Source organism: Lithobates pipiens, unplaced genomic scaffold (genome assembly GCF_037356315.1).
Source record: "Lithobates pipiens isolate NorthernLeopardFrog02 unplaced genomic scaffold, aLitPip1_a1.2 Scaffold_22, whole genome shotgun sequence".
Taxonomy (NCBI): Eukaryota; Metazoa; Chordata; class Amphibia; order Anura; family Ranidae; genus Lithobates; species Lithobates pipiens.
In genome coordinates, this window is record NW_027507784.1 from 311,365,857 (window position 1) to 311,389,605 (window position 23,749).

Consider the following 23,749-nt stretch of genomic DNA (forward strand, 5'->3'; position numbering starts at 1 on the left):
GAACGCCTTTTTCCGTCGTTCGCCCCGGCGGACTTACGTGTTTAATGTATACAAGAACTTTAACCTTTCGTGACACGTTTATCATGTGTTACAGGACAACCAATTGAGACATGACAGCTCATGGACACTTGGACATTCCCCCTAACCTATAAATACACCCGATCCGGTGGCCATTTTACATTCTTTCTTCTGTCACTGTAGGGAAAGGATCCTGTGTGGAGTAGGGACAGAGAAAACGCTAGCTATTTGGTACACAAAAGTTCTTTTCAGGACTGGTATAGGTGTTAGGTCAGCAGCCTGAGTTTCTTTTGTCAGTTTAGATAAAGGGACAGAGCGCTGTATGCTGCTATTTTAGGGACAGCTCAGCCAGATTAGTCTTTCTTCATCATCATCATCATCATCATCATTAGCTGTTACTATCAGGTCCACAAAAGAGCTGTTCCAGCTAATCGTTCCAGCCTACTCTTTTTTGCCAATTTGTATAGGGACAGGCAGGAAGCAGTGTGTCAGGCAGTGAGGATAATTTTAAAGACTTGCTGTTACTATTAGTTCCACAAAGGTTCTTTTCAGGACTGGTATCAGTGGTACGGTAATAGGCTTGTACACGTATAATATTCTTTCTTCCAAATATAGAAAGAATATTATACTTGACTGCTGCCCTTCTGCTGCAGTCTGCTAATCATTCACAACTCACTTGTTCCACAAAGCTCTTTATCAGGACTGGTAACTTGGTCTGTCTAGGGTGCTACGGTACATAGGCTTGGGTGCGGTACAGTCTGCTGTTCTGTAAGGACCGCTATCGGTCCACAATACATAGGGTTGCCGTGCACTACTGCTGACCGCTGCCCTATACTGCAGCAGTCCTTCAGCGGTATAGGGACTGACGCACAGTCTGCTAAACACTAATACACAACCTGCTTGGTCCACAAAAGTTCTTATAAGGACTGGTAACTTGGTATAGGGTGCTACGGTACATAGGCCTGAGTGCAGTACAGTCTGCTGTTCTGTAAGGACCGCTATCGGTCCACAATACATAGGGTTGCCGTGCACTACTGCTGACCGCTGCCCTATACTGCAGCAGTCCTTCATTGGTATAGGGACTGACGTACAGTCTGCTAATCACTAACACACAACCTGCTTGGTCCACAAAAGTTCTTATAAGGACTGGTAACTTGGTATAGGGTGCTACGGTACATAGGCCTGAGTGCAGTACAGTCTGCTGTTCTGTAAGGACCGCTATCGGTCCACAATACATAGGGTTGCCGTGCACTACTGCTGACCGCTGCCCTATACTGCAGCAGTCCTTCATTGGTATAGGGACTGACGTACAGTCTGCTAATCACTAACACACAACCTGCTTGGTCCACAAAAGTTCTTATAAGGACTGGTAACTTGGTATAGGGTGCTACGGTACATAGGCCTGAGTGCGTTACAGTCTGCTGTTCTGTAAGGACCGCTATCGGTCCACAATACATAGGGTTGCCGTGCACTACTGCTGACCGCTGCCCTATACTGCAGCAGTCCTTCAGCGGTATAGGGACTGACGCACAGTCTGCTAAACACTAACACACAACCTGCTTGGTCCACAAAAGTTTTTATAAGGACTGGTAACTTGGTATAGGGTGCTACGGTACATAGGCCTGAGTGCAGTACAGTCTGCTGTTCTGTAAGGACCGCTATCGGTCCACAATACATAGGGTTGCCGTGCACTACTGCTGACCGCTGCCCTATACTGCAGCAGTCCTTCATTGGTATAGGGACTGACGTACAGTCTGCTAATCACTAACACACAACCTGCTTGGTCCACAAAAGTTCTTATAAGGACTGGTAACTTGGTATAGGGTGCTACGGTACATAGGCCTGAGTGCGTTACAGTCTGCTGTTCTGTAAGGACCGCTATCGGTCCACAATACATAGGGTTGCCGTGCACTACTGCTGACCGCTGCCCTATACTGCAGCAGTCCTTCATTGGTATAGGGACTGACGTACAGTCTGCTAATCACTAACACACAACCTGCTTGTTCCACAAAAGTTCTTATAAGGACTGGTAACTTGGTATAGGGTGCTACGGTACATAGGCTTGAGTGCGGTACAGTCTGCTGTTCTGTAAGGACCGCTATCGGTCCACAATAGATAGGGTTGACGTGCACCACTGCTGACCGCTGCCCTATACTGCAGCAGTCCTTCAGCGGTATAGGGACTGACGTACAGTCTGCTAAACACTAATACACAACCTGCTTGGTCCACAAAAGTTCTTATAAGGACTGGTAACTTGGTATAGGGTGCTACGGTACATAGGCTTGAGTGCGGTACAGTCTGCTGTTCTGTAAGGACCGCTATCGGTCCACAATAGATAGGGTTGACGTGCACCACTGCTGACCGCTGCCCTATACTGCAGCAGTCCTTCAGCGGTATAGGGACTGACGTACAGTCTGCTAAACACTAATACACAACCTGCTTGGTCCACAAAAGTTCTTATAAGGACTGGTAACTTGGTATAGGGTGCTACGGTACATAGGCTTGAGTGCGGTACAGTCTGCTGTTCTGTAAGGACCGCTATCGGTCCACAATAGATAGGGTTGACGTGCACCACTGCTGACCGCTGCCCTATACTGCAGCAGTCCTTCAGCGGTATAGGGACTGACGTACAGTCTGCTAAACACTAATACACAACCTGCTTGGTCCACAAAAGTTCTTATAAGGACTGGTAACTTGGTATAGGGTGCTACGGTACATAGGCTTGAGTGCGGTACAGTCTGCTGTTCTGTAAGGACCGCTATCGGTCCACAATAGATAGGGTTGACGTGCACCACTGCTGACCGCTCACCTATACTGCAGCAGTCCTTCAGCGGTATAGGGACTGACGTACAGTCTGCTAATCACTAACACACAACCTGCTTGTTCCACAAAAGTTCTTATAAGGACTGGTAACTTGGTATAGGGTGCTACGGTACATAGGCTTGAGTGCGGTACAGTCTGCTGTTCTGTAAGGACCGCTATCGGTCCACAATAGATAGGGTTGACGTGCACCACTGCTGACCGCTGCCCTATACTGCAGCAGTCCTTCAGCGGTATAGGGACTGACGTACAGTCTGCTAAACACTAATACACAACCTGCTTGGTCCACAAAAGTTCTTATAAGGACTGGTAACTTGGTATAGGGTGCTACGGTACATAGGCTTGAGTGCGGTACAGTCTGCTGTTCTGTAAGGACCGCTATCGGTCCACAATAGATAGGGTTGACGTGCACCACTGCTGACCGCTGCCCTATACTGCAGCAGTCCTTCAGCGGTATAGGGACTGACGTACAGTCTGCTAAACACTAATACACAACCTGCTTGGTCCACAAAAGTTCTTATAAGGACTGGTAACTTGGTATAGGGTGCTACGGTACATAGGCTTGAGTGCGGTACAGTCTGCTGTTCTGTAAGGACCGCTATCGGTCCACAATAGATAGGGTTGACGTGCACCACTGCTGACCGCTCACCTATACTGCAGCAGTCCTTCAGCGGTATAGGGACTAAGAGTTTTGTCACAGGGTCATTTAAAAAATGACATGCAGAGGAAGAGGCAGGCCCTTCCGCAGGGGTGGTAGGGGTAGGGCAGGAGCAACAGGCTTGAGCCAAAGTGGGAAGTTGCAGAAGGTGCGTTCAATTACTTTAAAGGATGCACCAGACTTGGTTGAGTGGCTCGCTCAGCCTTACTCTTCTGCACCCTCCTCATCCTCTCGATCTGCACCCTCTTCTTCACTCTCTGCTATGTGCACCCCCAAAGACACTACCACCAACAACACGACCACCACCACCACCACCACATACCTTCCGCTTGAGTCACTGGAATTATTTTCCGATCCATATCAAGAGGACATTTCTGATGCGCAGCCACTCTTGGTATTGGATCAGGAAGAGGAGGTAGCAACAAGCGCTACTCAGCAGTCTGACGCCAGTACCCAGATCAGCCCAAGGAGGAGGTTGGTCCCCGGTGTTGCTGCCTACTCTACTTATAGCGGTGGGGAAGGTGACGTTGATGATGACGTGTCTAGTGATGTCACGTGGGTGCCCACAAGAGAGGAAGAGGAGGGGAGTTCAGAGGGAGATATGGACCAGCAGATAGGGAGGAGAAGCAGCAATGACTTACATTGCACAGCAGGGACAAAGCAGACTGCAAATGTATCAGGAGCGAGTCATCGACCATGTACGGTCACATCTGGCGCTCCCAGGACACCGGCACATGGCTCCGCAGTGTGGGCTTTTTTTAACGTGTCCGCTGCTGACAATAGCGTTGCCATCTGCAATCTTTGCAGTCAACGCGTTAGTCGCGGTAAGCCCAATACTCACCTAGGGACGACCGCCTTAAGAAGGCACATGAGCAGCCATCACCGAGCCCAGTGGGAGCAACGGAACACACAAAGCCACACTGCAGGCTCTCACCGTCCAGCCTCGTCTTCTACTTCTCCTTCTCCTCTCTCCTCACAATTGTCCTCCACTCCACCTTCCATCACGCCAAGCTCACATTTTTCTGCAAAAAGGCAGGCTTCCGTGGGCCTAATGTTTGAGCGTAAAAAAATGATGACGCCGGATAACCCTCTTGCCCAACGGTTGGCGGCTGGCTTGTCAGAACTCATAGCCCGCCAACTACTGCCATATAAACTGGTGGACTCGGAGGCCTTTCGCAAATTTGTGGCCATTGGAACACCACAATGGAAGGTCCCAGGAAGGAAGTATTTCTCAGAGAAGGGCATCCCAGAGCTATATGGCCATGTTCAGCGGCAAGTGAATGTATCTCTGGCACACAGTGTCGGTGCCAAGATACATCTGACCACAGACACGTGGTCTAGCAAACACGGGCAGGGAAGGTATATCAGTTTTACTGCCCACTGGGTGAACCTTCTGACGGCCGTCAAGCATGTAACCCGTGGCACCCGTGTAGATTTGGTTTTACCGCCACGGATTGCATGCAGGCCTGACTCTTCTTCTCCTCCTCCTACTCCATCCTCCTCCCTCTCCTCCTCAGCTGCCTCCTCCTTTTCCGCTGCTAGCGTCTCTTCCACTGCACCGCCCAAGCTCCCCAGAACCTATTCCACATGCCAGGTGAGACGTTGCCATGCCGTGCTGCGTCTGTTGTGCCTGGAAGCAAAGAGCCACACTGGCCCGGCACTCCTTTCAGCTTTGCGTTCACAGGCAGATGAGTGGCTAACACCGCTCAATTTGACAGTTGGTAAAGTGGTGTGTGACAACGGTGCCAATCTGCTTAGCGCATTGAAACAGGGCAAAATCACGCACGTGCCGTGCATGGCACACGTCTTAAACTTGGTCGTGCAGCGATTCCTTGTCAAATACCCTGGGGTCCAGGACATCTTGCGGCAGGCAAGGAAAATCTCGGCCCATTTCAGAAGATCTTACACGGCCATGGCTCGCCTTGCTGACATTCAGCGGCGACACCATCTGCCGGTCAGACGTCTTATTTGCGATTGCCCGACGCGATGGAACTCAACCTTCTATATGCTTGATAGGCTGCTCCAGCAGAAACGTGCAGTTAACGTCTACCTGTATGAACTCTGCGAAAGAAACGGTTCTGGGGAGCTGGGTTTTTTTTCACCGCGCCAGTGGCTGCTCATGCGCGACACATGCAGACTTCTGCGGCCATTTGAGGAGATCACCAAACTGGTCAGTCGCAGCCATGGCGCCATCAGTGACATGGTACCTTATGCCTTCTTTCTGGAGCGTGCATTGCGTCGTGTCATTGATCAGGCTGTGGAGGAGCAGGAGCGGGAAGATGAGGAAGTCGCAATGCTGGATGAATTCCCAGGGGGGGCTACTCTATCTGAGACAAGTCAACAACAGGAGTCTGATGAGGAGTCAGAGGAGGATGGTGCCGGGGCGGATGAGCAGGAGCAAGAAGAGCATGCTTTAAACCTTTCTGGGATCCCTGTTGTGCGAGGATGGGGAGAGGAGAATGAAGAGGACGACATTATCCTGGATGATGAGCAGGAGCCAGGCCACCACACCGCTTCCACTTTAGTGCAAATGGGGGCCTTCATGCTCCAGTGTTTTAATAGGGACCCCCGTATAAAAAGCATGAGGGTCAAGGACCAGTACTGGGTGGCAACGTACTTAGACCCCCGGTACAAACACAAAATGGCGGAAATGTTACCGCCGTCGCAGAGGGCTGTCAGAATGCAGCACTTCCAGGCCTTGCTTCGAGAAATGCTGCATTCTGCTTTTGCGTGCGCTGGCAGAGGAGCAATTCCCACTCCCAGAGAAGGATTTGCGGGTACCAATCCAACAGCGCCTGCAAGAAGAGGCCGGTTTGAAGATGTGTTGGTGACTTCGGATATGAGGTCATTCTTTCAGCCGACCCATCGACAGGTGTCATCCGGATCCAGCATCAGGGAACGCCTAGACCGTCAGGTGTCCGACTACATTGGGTTAACGGCCGATGTGGACGCTCTGAGGAGTGATGAACCCCTAGACTACTGGGTGGGCAGGCTTGACCTCTGGCCAGAGCTTGCCCAATTTGCAATCGAACTGTTGGCTTGCCCCTCATCCAGTGTCCTGTCCGAAAGGACGTTCAGCGCAGCAGGGGGGATTGTGACCGATAAGCGTACTCGCCTAGCTCACCACAGTGTTAACTACCTCACATTTCTAAAAATGAATGAGGCATGGATCTCGGAGGAATTCAACACATGTGATCAGTAGACCATGTATATGTCTATAAACAATTTTTGGAATCAAGCACACAGACCTTCTTAATTCATTTGGCTCACTTCCCTGACCCAAAAAAGCACACCGTACTATATGCCCCTACCCTCCTCTTTGAAGAGGTTGAGCGGTGTCATATTTCTACTGGGGCTGCTTATTATGAGGGGTTCCCACCATCCCTGTGCTGTGCTGACTTCCTCCTGGGTGTTCTTATTATGAGGGGCTCCCACCATCCCTGTGCTGTGCTGACTTCCTCCTGGGGGTTCTTATTATGAGGGGATCACACCATCCCTGTGCTGTGCTGACTTCCTCCTGGGGCTGCTTACGGTGCTGCTGTCAGCGCTGTATGTCACGGAGCTGCTGTCAGCGCTGTATGTCACGGAGCTGCTGTCAGCGCTGTATGTCACGGAGCTGCTGTCAGCGCTGTATGTCACGGAGCTGCTGTCAGCGCTGTATGTCACGGAGCTGCTGTCAGCGCTGTATGTCACGGAGCTGCTGTCAGCGCTGTATGTCACGGAGCTGCTGTCAGCGCTGTATGTCACGGAGCTGCTGTCAGCGCTGTATGTCACGGAGCTGCTGTCAGCGCTGTATGTCACGGAGCTGCTGTCAGCGCTGTATGTCACGGTGCTGCTGTCAGCGCTGTATGTCACGGAGCTGCTGTCAGCGCTGTATGTCACGGAGCTGCTGTCAGTGCTGTATGTCACGGAGCTGCTGTCAGCGCTGTATGTCACGGAGCTGCTGTCAGCGCTGTATGTCACGGAGCTGCTGTCAGCGCTGTATGTCACGGTGCTGCTGTCAGCGCTGTATGTCACGGAGCTGCTGTCAGCGCTGTATGTCACGGAGCTGCTGTCAGCGCTGTATGTCACGGAGCTGCTGTCAGCGCTGTATGTCACGGAGCTGCTGTCAGCGCTGTATGTCACGGAGCTGCTGTCAGCGCTGTATGTCACGGTGCTGATGTCAGTGCTCTGTATTACGGTGCTGCTGTCAGTGCTCTGTATCTCCTGCACCCTCTTGTTTGCCTACCCTGGTCCCTGACCTTCCCTCTCCTCCATTGCCTTCATTAGCTCCATAGTCCTGAATTGTCAGAACAATTTCCCAAATAAAAAAAAAATGCTTGTAGTTATCGATCCCAAATTCACCTCATACATGTATTATGCTATTGTCCAGGTGGTGGGACTACGTGCTACCCCCTAATAATTACCCCGTGGCCGCAAATTCGACCTAAAGGTTTGCGAAATTCGCCTCCCATTGAAGTCAATGGAGCCCGCGGCGAACGGTCGTTTTCGCGAACGTTTGTGTCCGTTCGCGTTTCGCGTTCGCGAAACGTCCCGTCGGAAGTTCGTCCATCACTATAGTCCACACATCCAGCTTTTGTCAGACGAAAAACTGTAATCGGCTGTTGAAAGTATCATACTAATGATCCAAAAATCGGCAGATAATTTGTACGTACGATTGTTGGCAGAGAATTGCCTGTTGACAGACTGTTGTCCTAAAATCTGACCGTTAGTACACTCCTTTTGACAATTGTTTTCCAACTTTCGGCCAACAAATGTTGGATGACAGGCTAGTAAATTTTTGGTGGACAACGGCTTGACATCTGATTTTCTGATGGTCAGTACACAAATCCATCACACAAAAGTCAAAAGTACAAACAAGCATGCTTGGAATCAATGCTCACCAAACACGAAATTAGCAGAAGGGGCCCAAAGCGTAGCGCTCAAGAGCTGAAATTCCTTGTAGTACGTCACTACGTTCGTGTTTGTGGCACGACAATTTGTGTAACGTTAGTATGCAAGACAAGATCCTGGCACATACGCTTTTAACAAAAATCAGACGCTCAATTGGCCAACAATCGTACCGTGTGTACGAGGCTTAAGCCCTTGTACACACAGTCGGACATTCCGACGGAAAATGTCCGATCGGACCGTGTTATCAGATAATGCGACTGTGTTTGGGCTCCATCGGACTGTTTCTGTCGGTATATCCAACGGACAAAGTTTTAGAGCTGGGCTATAAAACTTTCCGACAACATGATATCCGATCGGACTTTGTCCGATTGTGTGTAGAGAATTCCAATCGGACAAAGTGCCACGCATGCTCAGATCAAATTCCTAGACCAAAGCTATTGGCTACTAGCCTGAATGTAGTCCTGTTGTAACGAAATAACGTCGTCACATTACGTACGATCGGATTTTCCGACAACTTTGTCCGACCGTGTGTATGCAACACAAGTTTCGAACAAAATCTGTCGGACAAAATCCGACGGATTTTGTTGTCAGAATGTCCGACCGTGTGTACAAGGGCTAAGGCTAGTTATACATGTTAAGATTTCTTTTGTTCAGCCCCATAGACTCACTTTCTATGGATACCAGTGATGTCACTGCTGCCTTTTGGGAATGGTGAGTCCTGGGGATCCCACAAGAACGCCCTCCTGCGAGGGGCTGCTACTAAGTGAACCTGTTGTCTTGTCATGCATGAAAAAAAACACAGGTTCACTTTGAATATGAAGTCTGGGAACCTCCTGACACCCCCTCATCCCCAATCATTTCACCTGCTCCAAGTCATTCACAAGTATCAGTTTGAGAAAAAAATAATCCCTGAAATGTCACCTTTAGTAGAAGACCACTCAAGTTTTTTTGTATTTTGCTTAGATTTTGGATCTGAAAGGTTCACGTTCAGTTTCACCATTCGAGATTCTCCATCAGCCTTCATCAATGCCTCGTCTTGGGGTAGAGAGGATTATATTAAATCTCTTTCCGAAAGTTTCAGGGTTGGTGACTGTGGTAAGTCCATACACGACTATTACACGACTATTACTTTTTTACGTTTACGTTTTTTTGTTTCAAACATGAACTCAATAAAATGTCAGGATTAGCAGGTGAGATTTGGTTAAAAAAAATGCCTGATCTCAATCCAGCGATGTGCATGTAATCAGCGGCTTTCCCAACTCTCTCCCTCCTCATTGGCTCAAATACAGCAGTGGAAGCTATTGGCTGCTGCTGTCAATCATAGCCAGTGAGGAGGGAGCAGGGTTGAGCTCTTTGTGTCTTATGGACCAAGAAAGTACTGAAGTAATTCAATCAGCATGACAGCCATGGAAATTGTAGTTTCAGAAGGAGGGACGAGCTTTTGTGTTCTTTTAAGTGGTTGTAACCTTAAAGCAGTAGTAAACTTAAAAAAAAAAAAAAAGATTTCCCCCCTGCAAGGTGAAGGCTTAATGCGCTAGTGTGCAACGTATACTAGCACATTATGAAAGACTTACTGTTGAGGCTTCGTCACCTGATCTTCCTTCAGGATTCGTGGGTTGTGACTGCTTGACTGGCTGAGCTGTGACGCCGTCATTCGCCCGCATGCACGTGGGAGTCACAGATGAGGCCCGAAGCCCTGAAGGAATGGCGCAGGTAAAGCGCATGCCTTGATGACATCACCGGCTGCTTTCCACTAGAATATCTCCTAAACGGTGCACACTTAGGACATATTAATTTAACCTACAAGTTTACATTATTATAAGCTTACCCGTAGGTAAAAATAAAAAAAGTACAGTTCACTTCCACTTTAAAATAAAATCGAATACATCTGTCTCTTTAAGGATTTTATATATGCTTTTTTATATATATATAGGATTATTTGTGCTTGTACTCCTTCTATAATACCTGGTTGATCCTGTCAGTTCCCCACTTTCTGGCTTAAAACTGACCACGCTAAGCACAGAATCTGATTTGTGCTAGCGAGGTCAGTTTGCATCTCTTGTCATCCTGTAATGAAATACAGGCAGGCTGTTCAAGTACATAGGGGGCACACAGAATACAAATGCAGCACGCCACACTTTTCACATATTTATTTGTAAAAAATGTTGAAAACCATTTATCATTTTCCCTTCCATACATTTTATCAACATTATGTCATCATTTTAGGGCAATGCAAAGGATTCTAAAACAATATATTTATTTATTTTTAGTTATGATTGAAAATCCTCTTGTGCAAACAAAGGACCTGGAGAAAGAAGAAAAATTTAATCCTTCAACACCGGCGTTAGTATAAATTTACCATATTCCATTCTTTAGGCTATTAAGGTTTTAACGGCAATCCTTGGAGCATCAGAGATTGGAAACATATGACCAGTGTCTCTTTACATGTATTTAGGATATCTGACAGCTGTACTGTTTACAACATCCTTTTCTCAACTCTCTGATTAATGCTAGCTATCAGGAGCACTTCTGTCCAATCTGTCTTTTGTCTGGAAGGCAGTTAAAAAAAAGAGTGGTGTCTACAAGTTAAAGTGATATGTTTGGCCATTTTTTTGTTTTTTTGTTTTATATAATAAAATATATATTAACCACTTTCAGACCGGACCAATTTGCTGGTCAAAGACCAGACCACTTTTTGCGATTCGGCACTGCGTCGCTTTAACTGACAATTGCGCGGTCGTGCGACGTGGCTCCCAAACAAAATTAACGTCCTTTTTTTCCCACAAATAGAGCTTTCTTTTGGTGGTATTTGATCACCCCTGCGGTTTTTATTTTTTGCGCTATAAACAAAAATAGAGCGATAATTTTGAAAAAAACGCATAATTTTTTACTTTTTGTAATAATAAATATCCCCCAAAAATATATAAAAAAACATTTTTTTCCCTCAGTTTAGGCCGATACGTATTCTTCTACATATTTTTGGTAAAAAAAATCGCAATAAGCGATTATTGATTGGTTTGCGCAAAAGTTATAGCGTTTACAAAATAGGGATAGTTTTATAGCATTTTTATTAATAATTTTTTATTATTTTTTTTTTACTAGTAATGGCGGCGATCTGCGATTTTTATTGTGACTGCGACATTGTGGGGGACCCATCGGACATTTTTGACACATTTTTGGGACCATTGTCATTTATACAGTAATCACTGCTATATAAATGCAGTGATTCCTGTGTAAATGACACTGGCAGTGAAAGGGTTAACCAGTGGGTGGCAGTGTAGGGGTTAAGTGTTCCTAGGGGTGTGTTACTAACTGTGGGGGGGTTGGGCTTTCATTTAGTGTACACTGATCTCTGCTCCAATCACATGGAGCAGAGATCAGCGTCACTAGTTGCTAGGCAGAATGGAAAAATGTTGTTTATACAGCATTTCCTCCATTCGGCCGCTCCGTGAGACGATCGCGGGGATGCCCGCGGCGATCGAGTCTCACGGGGGTCCCGACCAGCGCGGGAGCACGCCGCCGGCGGCGCGCTCCCGATGGCACGGCGGCAACGAATATTGGACGTACATGTACGCCAATATGCCTGCCCGTGCCATTCTGTCGACGTACATCGTCGTGCGCTGGTCGGGAAGTGGTTAAAATATATTTAATAAAAATGTCATACTTACCTGCTCCGTGCAGTTGTTTTGCACAGGGCAGCCATGATCCTAATCCTCTCTGGCCCCCTGTCAGTGCTCCAGGCCCCTCCCTCCTGCTTAGTGCTCCCCATAGCAAGCTTGCTATAAGGGCACCCGAACAAACTTGCTCCCAAGCCACTGCTCCGTGTGCACAATATGGTAGCAATCTGGCTGTAAGCTATTCACACAGCCACATCTACTGTGCTCATAATAATAACATTTCTGTCTTAATGATATAATACTTCTTACCTTCAAACCCACTCATCCAAGTATTCAGACATCACCCGCATTCCTACATCCTCATCTCAGCCTGGCTGCTCTTCAGCCAGGCCCCTCCGGTTCCCCATTAAAGAGACATCACCAGCATTCTTACATTCTCCAATCGGTTAGCATGTGTGTCCTCTGACCCGAGCAATCTGCTTTTATTTACATATCAACAGGAAACCCCACCCTGGAGGGTTTGCCTCCAACAGCTGAACACAAAGCTTGTGACCTTGCAGCAGCAACACAGGATGTGAAAGACCATATAAGGACAATACAATGCAATACAATACAGAAGAAAGTGGTATCTTCACAGACCGCCAATCAGACATTTTGTTTTCCTTCAAAAGAACCAATCACAGACACGTATACATTCAAATAGTCAGTGATGCAAACTGACTAAATTCTTTCAATAATGGAAACCATACAAAACCAATGAACGATGACTACAATTCCATTGATAGAAATCCTTAATATACATTGTTCCAGAGGAGAGAACAATGCATACCTGGATTACTCTACACATCCTTGTGGATGGTAGCTTATCCACAGATGTGCACTGCCTATCTCCATGTGGTGATCAGACACAGAAGAGAAAATGAGCGCACATCCGCCCACAACCAATCCTTGCAGAACAAGCATATGCCCTCAGACGATCATCTGTACAATGTACAGGGGCCCTTTCGCTGGCGGATATACCTCCAGTCCGCAAACACCTCTTTCCAATCCCAGGATGTTATCCACTATCCACTATACTACTACTACGGATCTCAATCAGCATCAGTCTGCCCCAGTCAGCTCTTTTAGAGTGGGTTAGGGAAGAATGAACACAGGGGAACTCTTATGACAATACATATAAAAATACATATAACATTTTCCACAACAACAATCACACATGGAGCGTGGCTCAGTCCCACCCCCCACTCTCTCCTCAATGGCTCACTGGCTGTGATTGACAGTAGCAGGAGCCAATGGCTACTGCTGCTGTCTCAGCCAGTGGGAAGGTAGAGACCAGAGAGAGCCTCTGGTCTTGTGCACATCGCTGGATCAAGATGGGACCTGGAAAAAAGGAGGAGCGGACAGCGCTGGCGGGGGACTGCAGAAAGGTAGGTAAGGGACCTCTCTGTGCAATACCATTGCACAGTACAGGTAAGTAGGCTTGTGCAATTCGTTTTGTATCGAATCGAAATTCGGCCGAATTTTGCATCTTTCGGACATTCGGATGCATCCGAATGTCCGAATAAAATAATAACGAATAACAACCAATACGAAAGAAATATAACGAATGAATTCGAATGAATTCAACATGATTCGGTTATTCTTTAAAGATCTAATGAAACAAAAGGTCAGCTCAAAGTAAATCTTATAGTTCAATTAGCTAATTAATTTTGTGCCGGAGGTTGGATTACTGGCAAAGTGCATTCCTGAGAACTGAGTTAGAAGGGTGTTAAATTGTATTTGAGCCGAGGAGAAGAGACATTGTTTATTGAATCTTTTAATACACACAATGACAAACGACTTTCCAAACTACGAATCATTATCACGAATGTCTATACATACATAAATAGCGAATTTCAACGAATACGAACGAATGAATTAGACACTGTACGAATAATAACGAATTATCCGAAAACGTATTAATGTAACATAACGAATATAACAGAACGAAATTATGTATTTTACGAATGACAACGAACCGAAACTAAACGAAATTTTCCGTTGTGCACAAGTCTACAGGTAAGCATAACATCTTTTTATTTCAAGTAAAAAAAGTTGCTTTAAAAATTTTAATAATTTTGAATCGAAATTCAGTTCTGCAAAAGAAGAAAACATTTTCTTTTCTCAGATATTGGATCCTCAGATAGAACTTCAGTGACAAGGGTGATAATTTTTTAAATACACTTCACACCCCTTTTATTTTATCTCTTCACCCATGTTACAAAGAAATAATTATGTCACCACAAGGTGGCACTATGGACAGGATTTGGTAATCTGTGCCACGTCCTATAATAATGGAGAACAGATTTATTATGAAAAAATTGGCTTTGTAGGCACTATACTCACTAGTTAAAAATATTTTACTTTATTTGACATAAGGTAAAAACAACATATATACAGATTTATAGATACAGTACATAGATAATTGACATACATACAAAAATAGCTTTTTTATTCCAACTCCTGGTAGAGACTGGGCCAACTGGCTGTCACTAAAGGTGGTAACATAAGGTACTGTGCCCTTTAGTTACCACCTTTAGTGACAGTCAGTTGGCCCAGTCTCTACCACGGGTTGGGAAGTATACCAGCTATTCTTGTATGATGTCAATTATTATTATTTTATTATTATTAAACAGGATATATATAGCGCCAACAGTTTACGCAGTGCTTACAATATAAAAAGGAGACAATACAGTTATAATACAATAAAATACAAGAGGATTAAGGGGGCCCTGCTCAGAAGAGCTTACAATCTAATAGGGTGGGGCAGGTGGTACAAAAGGTTTTAACTGTGGGGAATGAGCTGATGGAAGTGGTAAAAGATTAGTTGGAGACGTGATAGGCTTTCCTGAAGAGATGAGTTTTCAGGGATCGCCTGAAGGTAGCAAAAGTAGAATTATCTATGAATTTATATATCTTTAACCACTTCCCACCCGGCCAATGCATATATACGGCCGGGTGGGAGCCGTCTACTCCTGATAGGACGTTCAGGAACGTCCTTCAGGAGTAGCGGGATCGCGCGCGCGCGTGCCCGCGCAGCGGCGCGATCCCGATGTGCTCGTGTCACCCGGACACGGCACATCTCAGATCGGCAGGAGGGCTCTGTGATTGGCCCTCCTGATCACATGACGGCCGTGTCCAATCACGGCCGTCATGTGATGTAAACAAACAGCCGGTTGCTAGGCAATCGGCTCTCCTCTCCTCACACGGAAGTCACCGCTGAGGAGAGGAGAGCAGAACGCTGCAGCCGGCTGATGATCAGTGAGTATGGGCTGCTTTTTACAGCTTTTTACTCACTGATCATCAGTGTAGTGTAAACACACAACACACCACACAGTACAAACACAGTCCCCACATATGTCCCCAAAACACACATGTCCCCAAAACATACATGTCCCCAAATAATAAAAACACATGTCCCTAATAATAAAAACATGTCCCCCACATATGTCCCACTAAAATCACATGTCCCAATGATTATCTGCACACATATGTACATGATCACCTGCACACATATGTACATGATCATTTGCGTACATATGTCCGTGATCACACAAACCAATTATTATACACTTAACGGAATTTTTTTTACCAAAAACATGTAGCAGAATACATTTTGGCTTAAATTTATGACAAAATTTGATTTTATTGGATTTCTTTTCAAATAGAAAAAAGAAAATATTGTTTTTTTTCCAAATTTCCGCTATTTTTGCGCTTATATCGCAAAAAAAAAAAAACGAGTCGTGAATAAATAACACCAAAATAAAGCTCTATTTGTGCGAACAAAATGATAACAATTTCATTTGGGTACAGTGTAGCATGACCGCGCAATTGTCACTGAAAGCGCTAGAGCGCTGAAAGCTGAAAATTGGGCTGGGAAGGAAGGGGGTGAAAGTGCCCTGTATTGTAGTGGTTAATGCTGTCTTTAAATTTTATGTCCAATAAAGTAAAATATATTTAAGTATTTGTACAGTAGTTATGGTGCCTACAAAGTACATTTTTTATGATAAAGTTGTTCTCTTTAGCCATGTTGCCAGATTTGCACACCTGCCATGGCAGTTTCAAGGGGATCCCACTTTGTGGGAATTGTGAGAGCACCCGGGATTGTGTTGTAAGAGAATAAGTGGAACTTAAGTCAGAAAATTAAGTCCTGCTAGATCACCTCAGACTGTCCCCATTTGCAGGTATAGCTATGTAAAACATTAAAAATAAGGGCCTATCTTGTTTATGTAGTGGCCATAACCCGTTGCAGAGTGGCCTTGACTGAATGGGCTCACCAGTTACCTTCTCTTGGCCTGCTCCTCCGTGTCTAGGGGTTCCCAGAGTTGATACCCAACAACTTGTACACTGACACAGATGAAGTCCTTTCAAAAAGGTTTTATTCTGCAGTAGAACTTTCAATTAACACAGTCTCTTAGGGAACAGAGGGCACGGGTGAAGAACTTAGGCACCTTGAACTGCAGGTCTAGCAAAGTCTCAATTTACACCCAGAGAGTAGCCACTCGCAGCTGGGTACTTGAAGGCTGAACAGATCTCTAGCCAGAGATCATGGCAGTCAGCACGTTGACTCAAACTTGAACAAATAACTAAGGCCAAACAGGAACCTTTTTCCTCCATACCTGGAACGTTTCCCGTCTCCTTTATGGTACTGGAAAAGTGTAAATTCGTCAATGTCCTTCTCAACTCAGTAACCAGGCACTTCTCAGGATGCCACTTGCCGGCCCTCCTCCGAAGAGACCTCCCCAGGTCACTTCCACAAGCTGCGGTGTCCCTCCAAGCCGAGAGCACACCCGGACACCTTGAATCCTCCCTCAGTTACTGCACCTCGGACCAGCAGGTTTTGAGACTCGGGAACAGACGGATCCCTACCCCAGACCAGGCAGGTCTATCAGGGGCCACTGACAGGAACATGTTGCGGAGTGTCGAACACCCCGTGACCGGGACCCCTCATGGGGGGTCCTGGAACCAGACTAGACCACATGGGTCTCTCGAACAACTCCGGAACCCCGAACACGTGACCCACACCCATTTAAGGATCCCTTCCCAGACTCCTCAGCAGGCCCCGGCACTCCCACTGATTGGCTCCGAGAAGGCCGATAATCAAAAATCCAACCAGACTTGGTTCTAGCCTGTCATGTGCACCTCACTGTCCACATGACCAGGCAGAACTTCCAAACAAAGCCTGGCCAGACTGGTGTTAAGGCCTACCTACACAATTAACCCTCAGAACCTTTACTGTTCTGAGGCCAAAAACTAAATATATAGTCGTGTGACATTTGGTCCCAAATGTCATCCGCTACATTTAATATTCAGTAATACACTCTATCACCCTGCTCTGCACATGCTCAGTTGCTCTCCATTTTTAGACTGCTAAAAGCCTTATCAGGCCAAACTGCTAAAAGCCTTAAAGCAGAATGAAACCCTCCTATGCTTTATAGCTAAGTATGATGGAGACAATTTACAGCACACACTAGTTTTAGTAACACACTTATTAATGTAGAATGTATGTTCCTGGCTAAAGAACATTTTTATCAAGCTTTCAGGATGGAGTGACAACAGTTGTGCCAGAATTGGCATCAGATGGGAAATTTTCTGTTAACCACTTACAGCCCACCACACGCCGATATACGTCCTAAGTTTGAAGAGGAATATCATTGTTATGGCAGCAGCTAGCTACCATAACCCCGGTATCCTCTTCTTTGGCCGGTGGTCCGCTTTCTGATAAGAGTGGTCTCTGCGGCGGATTCGCTGCAAGATCACTTTTATCGGTGGCGGGAGAGGGTCACGCCACGCTCTGGTGCCCTTTGCCACTTACTGGAGCCATCGGCAGCGGCGGAGGCGATCGGATGTTTCCCCTTGCTTGACATGGAGACGAGTGAGGGGTGGAAGCGACATCAAAACGTCACTTCCGCCCATAGCTCTAATGCCACGTACACACGATCAAACTATCCGGTGGAAAAGTCCGGCAAATTCAAGTCCGCCGGACTTTTCGCCCGCGTGTAGCCTCCGGCGGACTTTTTTACCCAAAAGCTCATTTTGAGCACGTCTCCAGGTAGCCGGGGCCAGCGAAGGAGGCGTCGCTGGCCCCGTTACCTGGTATGGACTTAAAGGGGAAGCCCTACACCAAAAAATCGGTGTGGGGGTTCCCCCCTTGGTCCACATCAGACCCTTGTCCGAGCACGCTACCCGGCCGGCCAGGAAAGGGGGTGGGGGCGAGCGAGTACCTCCCCCTCCTGAGCCGTGCCAGGCTGCGTGCGCTCAACATGGGGGGTGCCTTGGGGAAGGGGGGGCCGCACGGCCCCCCCACCCCAAAGCACCTTGTTCCCATGTTGATGAGGACAAGGGCCTCTTCCCGACAACCCTGGCCGTTGGTTGACGGGGTCTGCGGGCGGGGAGCTTATCGGAATCCATGAGCCCCCTTTAATAAGGGGGCCCCCGGATACCGGCCCCCCACCCTATGTGAATGAGTATGGGGTACAATGTACCCCTACCCATTCACCTGTAAAAAAATAGTTTAAAAAAACACAACACACAACGGTTAAAAAAGTTTATTGCACAGCTCCGGGGGTCTTCTGTCCGTCTTCGGGGGTCTTCTCGCCGGACTCTTCCGCTATCTTCTGCTAGCTCTTTTGCTAGCGGAGGAGCCCGGCTTCGCCACCCTCTTCTTCCGACTTCGGGGATCTTGTCCCCCTCTTCGGTTCTTCTTGCCGGGCCACCGCGCCTTCTTCTAGCTCTTTTACAGGCGGTGGCCCGGTCTTCTGTCGCCGTCTTCTGTTCTGTTCTTTTTTCTCTGGGGCCAGCGACGCCTCCTTCGCTGGCCCTGGCTACCTGGAGACACGCTCAAAATGAGCTTTTGGGTAAAAAAGTCCGCTGGAGGCTACACATGGGCGGATTGTCCGGCGGACTTGAGTTTGCCGGACTTTTCCACCGGATTGTTTGATCGTGTGTACGCGGCATTAGAGCTATGGGCGGAAGTGACGTTTTGATGTCGCTTCCACCCTGGGATGTTATGGAGACGGGTGGGGGCCATCTTCTTCTCACTCGTCTCCATGTCAAGCAAGGGGAAACATCCGATCGCCTCCGCCGCTGCCGATGGCTCCAGTAGGTGGCGAAGAAGGGCACCAGAGCGTGGTGTGACCCTCTCCCGCCACCGATAAAAGTGATGCCAATTCTGACACAATTGTTGTCACTCCATCCTGAAAGCTTGAAAGTTTTTTTTAACAATTTTTTTTACAGGTGAATGGGTAGGGGTACATTGTACCCCATACTCATTCACATAGGATGGGGGGCCGGTATCTGGGGGGCCCCTTATTAGAGGGGGCTCACGGATTCCGATAAGCCCCCCGCCCGCAGACCCCGACAACCAACGGCCAGTGTTTGTCGGGAAGAGGCCCTTGTCCTCATCAACATGGGGACAAGGTGCTTTGGGGTGGGGGGCCACGCGGCCCCCCCTTCCCCAAGGCACCCCCCATGTTGAGGGCACGCGGCCTGGCACGGCTCAGGAGGGGGGGCGCTCGCTCGCCCCCACCCCCTTTCCTGGCCGGCCGGGTAGCGTGCTCGGGCAAGGGTCTGATGTGGACCTAGGGGGGAACCCCCACGCCGATTTTTCGGCGTAGGGCTTCCCCTTTAAGTCCATACCAGGTGACAGGGCCATCCACACCTCCTTCGCTGGCCTCGGCTACCTGGAGACACGCTCAAAATGAGTGGACTTTCCTCCGCGTGTGTGGGCAAGTCCGTTCATTTCAAAAGTACGGCGGATAGTCCGGCGGACTTAGTACGCCGTATTAGTCCGCTGAAAAAGTGCCGTATGTGGGCAAGTAGCTCGTTCGGAAAGTCTGGCGGACAGTCCGGCGGATAGTCCGGCGGGAAGTCTGCCAGACTAAGTCCGCCGGATAGTCTGCTACATGTGTACTCGGCATTAAAGGGCCCTTATTTTTTTAAATGACAATTATTATTATTATTTTTTTTTTTTTTTGTATCTTATTGTAAACATGAGATCTGAGGTCTTGTTTTTTTTTTGACCCCAGATCTCATATTTAAGAGGTCCTTTCATGCTTTTTTTCTGTTGTTTACATTCCTTGTAATAGGAATAAAAGTGACACTTTTTTTTTTTTAAAGAACAGTGTAAAAATAACAGGTAAAATAAATAAGATAACAAACCACACACGTGAGGTATTGCTGCAATCAGTGGAGTGAGAGCAATAATTCTAGCCCTAAAGCTTCTCTGTAACTCAAAACTGACAAGTAGAACTGTTTAAACGTCGCCTATGGAGATTTTTAAGGGTAAATGTTTGACACCATTCCACAAGCAGACGCAATTTTGAAACGTGACATGTTTGGTATCAATTTACTCAACGTAACATTATCTTTCACAATATAAAAAAATTTTAGCTAATTTTACTGTTTTCTTATTTTTTAATTCAAGAAAGTGTATTTTAGAAAAAAAAGTGCACTTGTAAGACGCGCAAATACGGTGTGACAGAAAGTATTGCAACGACTGCCATTTTATTCTCTATGGTGTTAGAAAAAAATGTATAATGTTTGGGGGTTCTAAGTAATTTTCTTGCAAAAAAAAAACAGTTTTTAACTTGTAAACAACAAATCTCAAAAAGATTTAAGTGGTTAAACACAAAAGGACCTTTGGATACACAGATTCACAATGACTTTTTGGACATCCCATTTCAAAACCATGGGCATTAACCACCTCGCGCCCGCCCTATAGCCGAATGACGGCCGTAGAGCAGGCGCGTTCGTCCGGGAGGCCGTCCCTGGACGTCCTAATGTTTACTTCCGCAATGCGCGCCGCCGCGGGCACGCATCGCGGAAGTTCTGTGTTCGCCGTGTCCCCCGGGGACAGGCAAACACAGATCGCTGTAAACGGCCAATCACAGCGGCCGTTTACAGCGTGATAAGCGTATCCAATGGGAGATGATCTCATATGTAAACATATGAGATCATCTCTCAGCGCCGCTCTCCCTCCTCACACAGACAGTGTGAGAGGGGAGAGATGAACGGCTGCAGCGGCAGCCGTTCTGCCTTGAGCTGAAAAAAAAAAAGTAAAGTAAAAAGTGCCATCCTCCCCCAGCAGTGCCATCTGCCCCAGTGCCATCCGCCCCAGTGCCATCCACCCCAGTGCCACCTGCCCCCAGTGCCATTTGTCCCCAGTGCCATCTGTCATCAGTGCCATGTATAAGTGCCATCTGTCATCAGTGCCATGTGTCATCAGTGCCACATAGTGCCATCTGTCATCAGTGCCACGTATTAGTGCCATCTGTCATCAGTGCCACGTATCAGTGCCATTTGTCATCAGTGCCACCTGCCAGTGTCACGTGCCATCTGTTGTCAGTGTCACGTGTCATCAATGCCACTTATCAGTGCCATCTGTCATCAGTGTCACGCGTCATCGGTGCCATGTATTAGTGCCATCTGTCATCGGTGGCACGTATTAGTGGCACGTATTAGTGCCATCTGTCATCAGTGCCACGTATTAGTGCCACGTGTCTTCAGTGCCACGTATTAGTGCCACGTGTCATCAGTGCCACGTGTCATCAGTGCCACATATTAGTGCCATCTGTCATCAGTGCCACATATTAGTGCCATCTGTCATCAGTGCCATGTGTCATCAGTGCCACGTATAAGTGTCATCATTGCCACGTATCAGTGCCATCTGTCATCAGTGTCACGTGTCATTGTCCTGGTGCTTCAAAAGCTTCAAATAAATAGTCAACAAGTTAGATGTGTAATTTATGTTCCTAGAACACATGATGGCGCTACCTGCATGTTGGGCCTCTCTATGTGGCCAGGCTGTGAAAAAGTCCCACACATGTGGTATTGTAATACTCAGGAGGAGTAGCAGAATTTTTTGGGGGGTGTCATCTGTGGTATACACATGCCATGTGAGAGAAATAACCTATTACAATGACAATTTTGTGGAGAAAAAAAAATGAAAAATCTTAATTTTGCAAAGAATTGTGGGAAAAAAATGACAACATCAAAAAGCTCACCATGCCTCTTACTAAATACCTTGGAATGTCTACTTTCCAAAAAGGGGTCATTTGGGGGGTATTTGTACTTTCCTGACTTGTTCAGGTCACAAGAAGCGAGATAGGCCACCAGTACATCAGATGTGATCAATTTTGTGCGATTCGCACCACAGCTTGTAGACTCTCTAACTTTCACAAAGACCAAATAATATCCACTAATTTGGGTTATTTTTACCAAAGATATGTAGCAGTATAAATTGTGGCCAAAATTTATGAAGAAAAATTAATAATTTGCATAATTCTGTCACAGAAACAAAGAAATATGCGTTTTTTTTCAAAATTTTCGGTCTTTTTTCATTTATAGCGCAAAAAATAAAAACCCCAGAGGTGATCAAATACCACCAAAAGAAAGCTCTATTTGTGGGAAAAAAAGGACAAAAAATTCATGTGGGTACAGTGTTGCATGACTGAGTAATTGTCATTCAAAGTGTGAGAGCACCGAAAGCTGAAAATTGGTCTGGGCAGGAAGGGTGTTTAAGTGCCCAGTAAGCAAGTGGTTAATAAAGAGTTGTCCCTCTCTGCATATAATAACCTCCATTATTCTGGGAAGGCTTTCTTCAAGATTTTGAAGTGTGTTTGCGGGAATTTGGTCCCATTCAGCCAATGGAGCATTTGTGACATCAGCTATTAATGTTAGCGAGAACCTGGTTTACAGTTAAGCCCCGTACACACGAGCGGACTTTTCAACATCCAAAGTCCGACGGACTGAGTCCGTCAGACTATTCGATCGTGTGTGGGTTGCAACGGACTTTTGACTTGCCAAAGTCCGAAGGACTTTAGAATATGGAACATGCTTCAAATTTTTCCGAAGGAACTCCGCCGGACCCGGTCCCTTCGAAAAATTCGCTCGTGTGTATGCTATTCCGACGGACTAAAACCGACGCTAGGGCAGCTATTGGCTACTGGCTATGAACTTCCTTATTCGAATCCAATCGTACGTCATCACGTTCGAATCCATCGGAGTTTAGTGTGATTGTGTGTGGCCAAGTCCGCTCAGCCGAAAAGTCTGTCAGAACTCCGTCGGAATTCCAGTAGAACTCCGACGGAACTCCTTCGGAAGTCTGTCGGACATAAGTCCTCTCGTGTGTACGGGGCTTTAGAGTTCCAATTTATGTCAAAGGTGCATTCATTTTCTTCTTTAGGCTTTCTTTCTTCTATTTCCTCTGGTAAAAGAGCCAGTAAGTCTGTTTTTCAAAAGGACAAGCTCTTTTCCAGATGTATCAGTTTACAGGGATGAGACAAACCTTTTATCTATTTATTTAAAATCTTTATACCAAAAGGAAAAAAAAACTGCTGTGTGCTGGCTTGGGCTTAAATTTGTTAGTACAGTTAAATCTGCTAGTACATCTAACACTACCCCCCCCCCTCTTCCCAGACTGGCAATGCTGTCTTCTGTGCCCCCTTTTCTCTTTCATCCAGAGTGGGGGCACTCTAATACAGGAGGTGTGTTACTGGCCAGATTATCAGGTGAGAACCATAGGGAAAAAAAGCCTAAAAAAAGAAAACTGATGCAGCCACCACATCTAATGACTGGTAAGCTGCAATATAATACATTTTTTGTTTTGGGTTTATTACTGCTTTAACCACTTGCAGACTGCCCACCGTAAATATACTATGGCAGGGTGGCTGCTCTGTGCCAGATCATGACCTAGTACGTGAGC

General features: G+C 46.8%; 1 protein-coding gene across 2 annotated transcripts in view; it reads left to right on the top strand.

The window, feature by feature from the left end:
* The window catches only part of MEIOB (meiosis specific with OB-fold), a 97,673-nt gene that overhangs the window by 46,534 nt on the left and 27,390 nt on the right, over positions 1-23,749 (top strand). For both annotated transcript variants that reach the window (XM_077449390.1, XM_077449389.1), the window contains exons 3-4: positions 9,353-9,484; positions 10,660-10,732. In XM_077449390.1, the coding sequence (XP_077305516.1) occupies positions 9,353-9,484; positions 10,660-10,732 (205 nt within the window). The remainder of the gene's footprint in view (positions 1-9,352; positions 9,485-10,659; positions 10,733-23,749) is intronic.